A 13115-nucleotide genomic window follows, 5' to 3' on the forward strand; every position below is an offset into this window, starting at 1 on the left:
TTCCACACTCACACTCACACACTCTCACACTCACACACACACCCTCACACTCACACACAACACTCCCACACTCACACACTCACACTCTCACACTCACCATCCCACACTCATACTCACCATCCCACACTCACACTCCCACTCTCACACTCACACTCCCACACTCACACTCCTACTCCCACACTCACATCCTCCCACACACACTCACACACACACTTGCACTCTCACACACTCACCCTTCCACACTCACACTCACACTCACTCACACACACAACACACACACTCCCACACTCACACTCACACTCACAAACACTTCCACACTCACACTCCCACACTCACACAATCCCACACTGACACACTCCCTCACTCTCACACACAACACTCCCACACTCACACACTCGTATATAACACTCCCACAAACAACACACACACTCACACTCCCACACTCACACACACTCTCACTCATCCTCCCACACTCACACTCACACACAACACTCTTACACTCACACACTCACACACAGAAGTCTCACACATATAACACTCCCAAACTTACACTCATACTCACTCACACACAACACTCACACTTCCACACTCACACTCCCACACTAACACACTCCCACACTCACACACTCATATATCACACTCCCACACACACAACACACACTCCCACACACTCTCACACAGACACTCTCACACTCATCCTCCCACACTCACACTCACACACAACACTCTTACACTCACACACAGAAGTCTCACACTCACGTATAACACTCCCAAACTTACACTCCCACACTCACACACCACTCACACTCCCACACTCACACTCACACACACACTCCCACACTCACACTCACACTCCCACACTCACTCTCACACTCTTCCACACTCACAATATTCCCACACTCACACTCACCTTCACAGTCACACACAACACTTCCACACTCACACTCTCCCACACTCACATTCACAATCCCACAGTGACACACAACACTCCCACACTCACACACTCACACAGAGTCTCACACACACATATAACACTCCCACACTCACACTGACCCTCACACTCACACACAGCACTCCCACACTCACACATGACACTCTCACATTCACACACTCCCACACTCACACTAACACTCCCACACTCACTCTCACATTCACACACACACACAACACTCTCACACTCACACACACACTGACACTCCCACACTCACACCCACTCACACTCCCACACTCTCACACTCAACACTCTCACACTCACACTGACAGTCTCACATTCAAACACTTTCACACTCACATTCACACTCCTGCACTCACACTCACACTCCCACACTCACACACAACACTCCTACACTCACACACAGAATCCCACACTCAAACACTCCTAACTCATGCTCACACTCCCACACTAACACACTCCCACACTCTCACACACAACACTCCCACACTCACACACACAGAAGAGTCTCACACTCACACATAACACTCCCACACTCACTCAACACTCCCACAGTCACACCCTCACACTCACACACATTTCCACACTCACACACTCCCATAGTTACACTCACAATCCCACAGTGACACACTCCCACACTCACAAACACAGAAGTCTCACACTCACACTCCCATATAACACTCCCACACACTCACACTCCAAGACTCACACTCACACACTCCCACAGTCACACACACTCCCACATACTCCCTCATTCACACTCACACTCACACACACGTCCACACTCACATTCACACTCCCACACTCTCACAAACTCCTACAGTCACACTCACACTCCCACACTCACACTCACTCCTACACTGACTCTCACATTCTGAAAATCTCATACAGCACTCCCACACTCTCACACACACAGAAGAGTCTCACAGTCATACACTCACACTCACATATTATATTCCCATACTCATTCTCACACTTCCACACTCACACTCACCCTCACACTCACACACAAGCCTTCCACACTCCCTCCCACACTCACACAATCCCACACTGACACACTCCCACACTCACACACAACACTCCCACACTCACACTGACATTCTCACACAGAAGTCTCACACTCACACTCACATATAACACTCCCACACTCACACTCACATTTTTACACTCAAACTCACACACAACACTCCAACACTCACACACTCCCACACTCACACTCACACTCCCACACTCACACACAACACTCTCACACACCCCCACACTCACACTCACACACAACACTCTCACACTCTCATATATCCAAAGTCACACACAATTCCACATCCCACACACAACACGCCCACACTCACCACACACAACACTCCCACACTCACACACACAGAAGAGTCTCACACTCACACTCACATATAACATTCCCAAACTTACACTCACTCTCCCACACTCACACACACACAAAACACTCTCACACACTTCCACACTCACACACACTCCCACACTCACACTCTCACTCCCACAATCTCACACATAGCACTCCCACACTCACATACACACAACACTCCTACACTCACACTCTCCCACACACACACTTCCACACTCACATTCTCACTCCCACACACAACACTCCTACACTCACACTCACACTCCCAAACTCACACTCACACTCCTACACTGACACACTCTCACACACAACACTCCCACACTCATGCTCACACACAGAAGAGTCTCACACACACACTCACATATAACACTCCCACACTCACTCTCACACTCCCACACTCACTCACATTCACATTCCCACACTCACACTCACACTCCCACACTCTCACACACAAAATTCCTATACTCACACACTCACAAAGAAGACTCCCATACTCACCCTCACACTTCCACACTCACACTCCCACACTGACACACTCCCACACTCACACAGCACTCCCACATTCACACTCTCACACTGAAACCTCCCACATTCACACTCACACACCCACACTCTCACACTCACACTCCACACTCCCACACTCACACTATCACTCTCCCATTCTCACACAACAGTCCTACACTCACACTCCCACAGTCACACTCACAAACTCACACACTCCCACACTCTCACCCACAACACTCCCACACTCACACTGATGCTCACACTCACATTCAAACACAACACTCTCACACTCACAGTCATACTCCCACACTCACATTCACACTCCCACACTCACACACAACACTCTTACACTCACACTCACACAGAAGACTCCCACACTCACACTCACATCTCCACACTCACACACTCCCACAGTCTCACACACAACACTCCCACACTCACAAACTCACACAGAAGAGTCTCACACTCACACTCACATATAACACTCCCACACTTACACTCCCACACTCACACTCACAGACATTTACACCCACACTCCCACACTCTCACACAACACTCCCACGCTCACACGCTCCCGCAATCTCACACATAGCACTCCCACACACTCACACACAACACTCCCACACTCACACTCTCACACACAACACTCCCACACTCACACTCACATTCCCACACTCACACTTCCACACTCACATTCACACTCCCACACTCTCACATACAACACTCCTACACTCACACTCACACTCCCACACTCCTACACTGACACCCACACTCACACAACACTCCCACACTCACTCACAGAAGAGTCTCACACACTCACATATAACACTCCCACACTTACAATCACTCTCACACTCCCACAGTCACACTCATGCTCCCACACTCACACTCACACTCCCACAGTCACACACTCACACACAACACTCCCACACTCACACACAACACTCACACACTCACACACTCACACACAACACTCCCACACTCACACTAACACTCCCACAGTCACACACAACACTCCCACACTCACACAATCACACACAACACTCCCACACTCACACTAACACTCATACACTCTCACACACAACACTCCTACACTCACACTCGCACTCACACTCCCACACATGCACATTCCCACACTGACACTCCCACACTCTCACACACATCACTCCCACACTCACATACACACTCACACACAGAAGAGTCTCACTCACACTCACACTCACATATAACACTCCCACACTCACTCCCACACTCACACTCCCACACTCACAAACACTCCCACACTCCCACTCACCCTCACACTCATACACACTTCCACACTGACACACTCCCACACTCACACACTCCCACACCCACATTCACACTCCCACACTCACACACAACACTCCCACACTCACACTCCCTCAGGAGTCTCACACTCACACTCACATATAACACTCCCACACTCACACTCACACTCCCACACTCAAACTCACACTCACACACAACACTCTCACTCTCCCCCACACTCACACACACTCCCACACTCTCACACAGAACACCCCCATAATCACACTCCTACACTCTCACACACATTCCCACACTCACAGTCACACTCTCACACACAACACTCCTACACACTCCCACACTCTCACACATGACACTCCCATACTCACACTCCCACACTCACACTCCCACACTCTCACACTCCCACATTCTCACACATAACACTCCCACACTCACACACGCACACACAACACTCCCACAGTCACACTCACACTCCCACACTCACACACTCCCACACTCTCACACAGAATACTCCCACATTCACACTCACACTCCCACACTCCCACTCCCACACTCCCACTCCCACTCTCTCACACACAGCACCCTCACACTCACACTCTCATTCCCACACTCTCACAACACTCCCACACACTCCCACACACTCACAGCAGCATCACACTCACACTCCCACACTCACACTCCCAGATTCTCACACACAGCTGCCTCACACTTACATTCCCACACTCTCACAGCACTCTCACACTCACACTCCCACACTTTCACACACAGCACTCTCTTACACTCTCACAACACTCACACACTTACACTCCCACACTCTCACACACAGCACCCTCACACTCACATTCTCATACTCACACACAGCATTCCCACACTCACACTCCCACACTCACACAGCACTCCCATACACTCCCACACTCTCATGCACAACACTCCCACACTCACACTCCCACACACTCACAGCAGTGTCACACTCACACTCCCACACTCACACTCCCAGATTCTCACACACAGCTGCCTCACACTCACACTCCCACACACTCACACTCACACTATCTCACACACACAGCACTCTCACTCTCACACTTCCACACTTACACTCTCACACTCTCACACACAGCACCCTCACATTCACACTCCCACACTCTCACAACACTCCCACACTCACACTCCCACTCTCTCACACACAGCACCCTCACACTCACACTCTCATACTCACACACAGCATTCCCACACTCACACTCCCACAATCTCACACACAACACTCCCACACTCACACACTCCCACACTCACACGGCACCCTCACACTCACACTCCCACACTCTCACACAGCACTCCCACACACTCCCACACTCTCACACACACTCCCACATTCACACACTCCCACACTCTCACACAGCACTCCCACACACTCCCACACTCTCATGCACACTCCCACACTCACACTCACATTCCCACACTCACAACAGTCCCACACTCACACTCCCACACTCTCAGCATGCTCACACTCACACTCCCACACTCTCACACACAGCACTCTCACACTCTCACAATCCCACACTCAGCACCCTCACACTCACACTCCTACACTCTCACACACAGCACTCTCACACCCCCACTCCCACACTCTCATACACAGCACTCTCACACTCCCACTCCCACACTCTCATACACAGCACCCTCACACTCCCACTCCCACACTCTCACAACACTCCCACACTCACACTCACACACACAGCAGCCTCACACTCTCCCACACTATCACAACACTCCCACACTCACACTCCTAGACTCTCACACACGACAGCCTCACACACTCCCACACTCTCACAGCACCCTCACACTCACACTCCCACACTCTCACTCCCATACTTTCACAACACTCCCACACTTACACTCCCACACTCACACACAGCACCCTCACACACTCCCACACTCTCACAAACAGCACTCCCACACACACTCCCACACTCACACTCCCACAGTCACACTCCCACACTCTCACAACACTCCCATACTCACACTCCCACACTTTCACACACACACAGCACTCTCACCCTCACATAGGCACCCACACACGTTCAAACATGCCCACACTCATACGTACTTACAAACTCATTCACACAATCACCCTCCCATTCTCACACTCACACCTTCTCTCATGCACTCACACACTCTCACACACACTGTCTCAGTCACACTCACATACACTCTCATACTCATGCTCATTTACACACTTACACATGCTCACTCAGGCACATATTCATGCACACTCACATGACCAGCCATCTTCACCCCTTCTCCCCACCCTTCTCGTTCTCACCACCTTCCCCACTCTCTAATGGTCACAGACTCGCTAAAGAGTAGCAGAAACAGAGGAGGCCTTCAGGTCTCTCTGGAAAGTTTAGGTATCTGGGACAGGAAGAAGTAGGGGCAGGGAGCTCTTGCTGTCCAGCGTGACAGAATCCCCAGGGATGGCGGGGAGCTGAGGCCTGGCAGCTCAGGAACAGTGTGCGGGTCACTGGTGCTACCAGCCACCTTCTCATCAGGAGAAAGGAAAAACCCTTCAAAATGGTTCTTTTCAGCTAGTGCCCCCCAAATCACAGCCCTGGAAATGAAGGAAAGGAGGAGAAAGAAGCATGACAGAGCAGGTTCCTCTGATCACTTCAGGAGAAGCCCAGGGGCCCTGCTGACTGCCTGGTCAACCTACAGAGAACTGAGCTCTGGCCTAACGATTAGTGTGAGGAACCTGAGGCCTCCGAACAAGAGGGAGGCCTTAGCAGGCACTCCCATGTTCCCACCGCACCCCAAACACAGAGCACACACCCAGTGGGAAAGAGAGGATGTGCTCCCCATCCTCTGGTAGGCCAGGCTGTGAGCTGTGCCTCCTGCACCTGAGACCTGGGTCCAGCCTGAGGCCAGGGTGAGAACCAGCTCTGGGGAGGGAAAGCTCAGTCCCACCAGCACTGCTGGAGGGTTTGTCTGGGCGTCTGCCCTGCCTTGAGTCTGTGCCCCGTGAACAGTGTGTGGCTTGGAGGCTGAGAGCAGAAGGTGCAGTCGCCCGTCCTGTTCCAGAGAGGCCTGCATGGTCGCCCTCCCCACGCCTCCCCTGCTGATGTTGTTTGTCTCCTGGGTTAGCAGCAGGGGAAGTGAGGTTAAAAACCCTGGGCTGGGTGGGGGTGGAGGTGCCTCACTGCTCCAAGAACTGCCTGGGGGAGGCTTCTTCCCCTGAAGCAGGAGGCCTGGTGTTCTCTGCTCTGGCTGGGTGGTCCAGCCCAGCCCTACCAGCACCCTGGGACCGCCTGAGGAAGAGTGTGTGTGTGTGTGAGTCCTGTGTGAATTTGTTTCCATGTGTGAGTGTGTATGCATGTGAGTGTGGGCACTGTGTGCATGAGTGTGCTTGTGTGTGTGTGCTTTGTGAATGTATGTGCACGTGTGTACATATGTGTGCATACCTGTGTGCGTAAGGGCATAGGTATGAGGACATGTGCATGTGTGTGAGTGCACATGTGTGACTGTGCAAGTGCGTGAGTGCATGTGTGTCAGAGTATGTGTGTGCATGTGGGAGAGTGTGTACCATGCCTGTGTGAGTGCATGTGTGTGTCAGAGTGTGAGTGTGCACATGTGAGTGTGTGTACCGTGCCTGTGTGTGTGAGTGCATGTGTGTGTCAGAGTGTGTGTGCATATGTGAGAGTGTACCATGCCTGTGTGTGCATGAGTGCAAGTGTGTGTACTGTGCCTGTGTGCATGTGAGTGCACATGTGAGTGTGCATGTGCACGTGTCAGAGGCGCTAGCACCAGGGCCTCAGCAATGTCAGGCCGGTTGCTCATTCTGTGCCTTTACACTGTTGACTGCCTTTGTCTGAATTTCTCAGTGCTTTTCCTCTCCTCTCACTTTCTCTCTCAAAGCACCTCTGAAAGAACAGGAAGTTGGGCGGAAGTGAGTCCCACATTGTATAGGTGAAGAAGTTGAGGTGTTGATAGAGGAAGTGATTTTATTGTGGTGACATAGGATACAAAAAGGAACACTGCTCTGCCCCCAGCTGCCCCAGCCCTCTCCCCGAGGTCTCCTTAGGCCTCCTCCCAGGCTCCAGAGCCCCTTCCTCTCCCCCTTCTCCCCTCCCAGTCAGGGATCCCATCTAACAATAAGAGATAATATTGACCAAGTGTGCATTAAGTGGCAAGCACCATTTATGTAGTGTTACTGGGCCAGAGAGCCAGGGATTGAATCTTAATTTGGTCACTTACTAGTTCTGAGACTTGGGCAAGTTACCTATCTATGCCTCAGTTTACTCATGGGTAAGATGGGGATAAAAGTAGCACTGAGGGTTGTGGTGAGGATTAAATGAGTCCCCATACTCAGAAGGCCGGCTGGTTCCTGGAGATGCTGCATGGGCCCTGACTGCCCTGATCATGCTCACCATCATCACCACTCTCTACTGCCTCCCAAGTGCTTGGCTGCCCCCTTGGAGAACTAACTCAGCTCAGAGGTCGACTTGGCCTGTGCTCAGTCCCTCGGCTCCACCCTCTGCCTGGCTCGCCCTGGGGTGGCAGGAGGACTTTTCCTTCCCTCCTGTGGGGCTTCCCTATCCCCTTCAGCTTCCTTCCCTTGGAGGCCCTCAGACCCATGGCCTCAGTGCAGAGGTCCACACTCCCCACTTTCCAGGCTTACTTCCCACTTTCCCCTTTTTTCCACTTCACCATTTACTCACTGGGTGACCTGGAGCCAGCGAGTTCATCTTTCCCTACATTAGTTCCTTCCTCTGTAACCCGGGATGACTAATACCCCTCCCTGCGGATATCTGTGGAATTGAATGTATTTATGAATGCAGCGCCTGGCATACAGTGGGTACCCAATAAATATCAGCTTCATGCCCCCTCACTACTCATGGTCCTCACTCCAGATTCATTCAGATCACTCCTGACTCCTGACCCTTGACTCAACTGTGCCTTGCAGATTGGAGCATCTCTGATGTCAAGCAATGTGGGCAGTGGCTTATTCATCGGCCTGGCTGGGACAGGGGCTGCCGGAGGCCTCGCCGTGGGTGGCTTCGAGTGGAACGTAAGGAAGCTGGTTTGGTTTTTCCAGAATAATGAGAGTCTAACCCACCTCTGTCTCTGGCATTAGTGCTGGGAGGATCCTTAGGGATGCCTAGGAGGCTGCATGGTGAATTGAGAATCCATTTCACAGATGAGGAAATCAAGGTCTGGAGGAGACAGAGGGATCCATGCAAGGTCACACGGGAGGACTGGGGTCAGGTCCCAGGTCCCTTATTTCTCTGTTTGGGGGCCTCCCACAGCACAGCGCTGCCTCTGGGTGGGAAGCCGCCCCTCTGTCTATATCCAGGACCTGGATATCTTCTTCTCCCCACTCTTCCAGGCAACCTGGCTGCTCCTGGCCCTCGGCTGGGTCTTCGTCCCTGTGTACATCGCAGCGGGTGTGGTCACAATGCCACAGTACCTGAAGAAGCGATTTGGGGGCCAGAGGATCCAGGTGTACATGTCTGTCCTGTCTCTCATCCTCTACATCTTCACCAAGATCTCGGTAGGTGTCATTACAATGTGGCCGTTGTGTCTGGAAATGTTGATTCGGGAATTGCTGAGTGCATCACCATGTGCGTGTTGCTGAAGGGAAGCTGACAATCCATTGAAAAAAAGGAAGGCAGGACCTAGAAACCTTTAGCACATGCTCCCCCTCAGCACTGGGGTACTCAGAGATTAATGGTAAATGTTTTTGGAGTGAACGACAGCCGTTACACTCAAAGAAATCACCATCCAGAGTTCATTCATTTATTTTTTCATTAATGGATTATTCATTCATCAACTGTGCGTTAGTTGCCGAGATTTTTGGAGTTAGAAAAGTCTTTAATCCTCCTCTATTGACCTAAACTCAGGAAACAAACCTAGATAGGTCAAATGACTTGCCCAAGCCCACACAGAGGGCTAGCTCTAGAACTGAAACTGAAGTGTGGGTTCCATGACCCAGTCCAGTCTCCTTCCACTCTGTTATGTTTTAAACCCTGTAACAGGTTCACAAAACAATCATGGAATGGGACCCACAAGCACACACTAAAGGGAACTGAGTCACTCCGTTGCCAGGTCCAGGGCTGAAAAACACTTTAAGGCCCTTGTTCCACCAATGTTTGAGAATCACCCTAAGTCAGCTTAGGCTCAGGCTATAAGCCCTTGTCTGCTAATAAACCCAAGTATGTTGATGAGTCACATCCATGTCTATCTGCACCAGGGCTCCTGCCGCACTGGGTCAGCCGTGGGCCATCTGGCAGCCAAGTAGGCTCTGCTCTGCCAGGGAGCAGCCAGTAACTCTCTGGCTCTTCCTCTCTTCTCCTAAATGGCCTCTTCTTCTCCAGCCCAGCACCTTCCTTCACTTCCTCAGTCTTCCACTTAATTCCTCACCACTCCCTTCACATCTAGCAGACTACGCAATTAAATTTTTCTCAGTTTTGGGACTTTATACAGTACTTCTCTGCTTTAAAGCCTCCATGGTGCCTCAGTGTCTGCAAGATAAAGCCCACACTCTTTAGCATAGCACTTAAAGCTCATTTTCATCATGTGACGAGGGCTGAGGATGCCTGGTGTTGCTGGGCAGGCAGGTGACGTGTCCACACAGCCCTACTGAGGGCCTCGGGTGTCCTGGCCTCTTGGGTCCTGGCTCTCTGCAGACTGATATCTTCTCTGGAGCTCTCTTCATCCAGATGGCATTGGGCTGGAACCTGTACCTCTCCACAGGGATCCTGCTGGTGGTGACTGCCATCTACACCATTGCAGGTAGGCAGAGGGAAGGTCATGTTGGGCTGCCGAGACTGAGACAGGAAGAGGAAAAGAGGGAAGCTTTTGACTGGCAGAGACCACCCAGAGAGAAAGACTGAAGGAGAGACAACCAAAGAGAGACAGAGAGACATAACACTGATGCTGACAGAGAGAAAGAGAAATAGGAGAGGTAGAGACAAAGAAAGGCTGAGACAGAGAAGTAGAAGAGAAGAACACAGGGGAACAGAATGAAAGACACAGGGACAGAGACCAGGGGGATGAAAAGGGCAGAAATGGGAGGAGGAACGGGTCAAGCAGAGAGAGGGAAGGACAGACAGTAATAAATACCAGAAAATACTAACTGCCCAGGGAGCAAGGTAGAGAGGGGTACTATGACCCAAGCCAGAGTCACTGCAGGCTGCCCCAGGCAGAGACCACAACCCACCTCCTCCTGTTTCCTCTAAATCTCCTCACACAAGGTTGGGCACCATGGGAGACCAGCATGGGAGGACAGCCTTACTTATGGTTAAGTTGGGGTCCAGAGACGGGGTAGGGGGCATTTAGATGGACATTGGGAGGAGAAAGCAGGGAGTATTCCTGGCAGAACTACAAGCCAAGGAATGGACTTGGGATATTAAACAATAAGACAGAGCTGTGGCGTGATGGCCACAGTCAGCTGCTGTCAAGACAGAAAGAAGGGACCCCAGCACCTTTGACTGTGACCAGCCGGCATCCTGCCAGGGAGGGAGAGAGGGGAGCACTGGGTGTGGAGAAAGGCAGGTGGCCAGAGTTCCCCTGCTAAGAGGGCTCTGTGTCTTCTCTGGTCTCCCCAGTGTGGCCATGAATAGAGCAGGCAGCCAGAGAGGACCCCAAACTGGTGCTGACTGATGAGCTCTCTCCTTGGGTCCCCAGGGGGCCTCACGGCCGTGATCTACACAGATGCTCTGCAGACGGCGATCATGGTTGGGGGAGCCCTGGTCCTCATGTTTCTGGGTAAGAAGAGACCTAAATACACCCCACCATCATTCTTAAATTCCTCTCTGTCCTGTCTCTGTCACCTCCAGAGTTCGATTGAAACTTTCCAGTGCTTAGAGCCATGTGAGCCATGTCCCCTCTCCAGGCTGCGGCTCCCAAAGATCAGGGTTCTCGCTACTTCAAACCAAGGGTCTTGAGCCCAAGCCCCATCTTCCTCTTTCACCCCCAATCCCCACGTCAGTTCCAACCTGAGAGCCCACATGAGGCTGGGGGCTGGACATGCTGAGTGACAGGCTCAGTGGGGTCTCAGGGCTGCTTCACTCACTGTCTCCTCACAGGCTTTCAGGATGTGGGCTGGTACCCAGGCCTGGAGCAGCGGTACAGGCAGGCCATCCCTAATGTCACAGTCCCCAACACCACCTGTCACCTCCCACGGCCCGATGCCTTCCACCTGCTTCGGGACCCTGTGAGCGGGGACATCCCTTGGCCAGGTCTCATTTTCGGGCTTACAGTGCTGGCCACCTGGTGTTGGTGCACAGACCAGGTAATCCCCAGACAGGCTTAGCCTGAAGTGGGGTGGCTTCCTGCAGAAAAACCCAGCGCCTGCATGCACAGAGGGTTGGACCTCATTCTGGGATTGTGACTGGACTGGAGTAGGGGCACAGTCATGCCCAGTGTCAGGGCTCACCTGTGGCTTAGTGAGCATTTCCTCAACCTGAGCTGCACTCCTCATTTGCTGTCCTTTCAGGTCATTGTGCAGCGGTCTCTCTCGGCCAAGAGTCTGTCTCATGCCAAGGGAGGCTCCGTGCTGGGGGGCTACCTGAAGATCCTCCCCATGTTCTTCATCGTCATGCCTGGCATGATCAGCCGGGCCCTGTTCCCAGGTAAGAGTGAGTCTTGCTCTCTGGGTGTTGGGATCTGGGGCTTTCAAGGAGTGTCTGGAGAATGGGAATTTGTCCCTCGGCAATGTTAGACCAGAGCAGGGGTTGGCAAGGTTTGTCTATTAAGAACACATAGCCAGGCATGGTGGTGTGCACCCATATACCCAGCTACTTGGGAATGATGAGGATCCTGAGTCCAGGAGCTTGAGTCCAGGAGGTTGAGGCTGCAGTGAGCTGTGATTGCCCCACTGCATTCCAGTTTGGGAAACAGAGCAAGAGAAACCCTGTCAAAAAGAAAAGAAAGAACAGAACAGAACAGAAAAGAAAAGAAAAGAGAGAGGGAAGAAGGGAGGGAAGGAGGGAGGGAGGGAGG

General features: G+C 52.1%; 1 protein-coding gene across 3 annotated transcripts in view; it reads left to right on the plus strand.

Annotated features, from left to right (window-relative positions):
* The window catches only part of SLC5A9 (solute carrier family 5 (sodium/sugar cotransporter), member 9), a 78697-nt gene that overhangs the window by 49832 nt on the left and 15750 nt on the right, over nucleotides 1-13115 (plus strand). The window contains exons 3-9 of one of the 3 annotated variants that reach the window (XM_012000344.1): nucleotides 9076-9180; nucleotides 9310-9384; nucleotides 9499-9663; nucleotides 10799-10904; nucleotides 11799-11879; nucleotides 12200-12405; nucleotides 12610-12745. In XM_012000344.1, coding sequence (XP_011855734.1) covers nucleotides 9076-9180; nucleotides 9310-9384; nucleotides 9499-9663; nucleotides 10799-10904; nucleotides 11799-11879; nucleotides 12200-12405; nucleotides 12610-12745 — 874 coding nt within the window. The remainder of the gene's footprint in view (nucleotides 1-9075; nucleotides 9181-9309; nucleotides 9385-9498; nucleotides 9664-10798; nucleotides 10905-11798; nucleotides 11880-12199; nucleotides 12406-12609; nucleotides 12746-13115) is intronic. The other 2 variants (XM_012000345.1, XM_012000346.1) reach the window with 2 other exon arrangements.

This window comes from Mandrillus leucophaeus, unplaced genomic scaffold (assembly GCF_000951045.1).
Source record: "Mandrillus leucophaeus isolate KB7577 unplaced genomic scaffold, Mleu.le_1.0 Scaffold626, whole genome shotgun sequence".
NCBI classification, from domain to species: Eukaryota; Metazoa; Chordata; class Mammalia; order Primates; family Cercopithecidae; genus Mandrillus; species Mandrillus leucophaeus.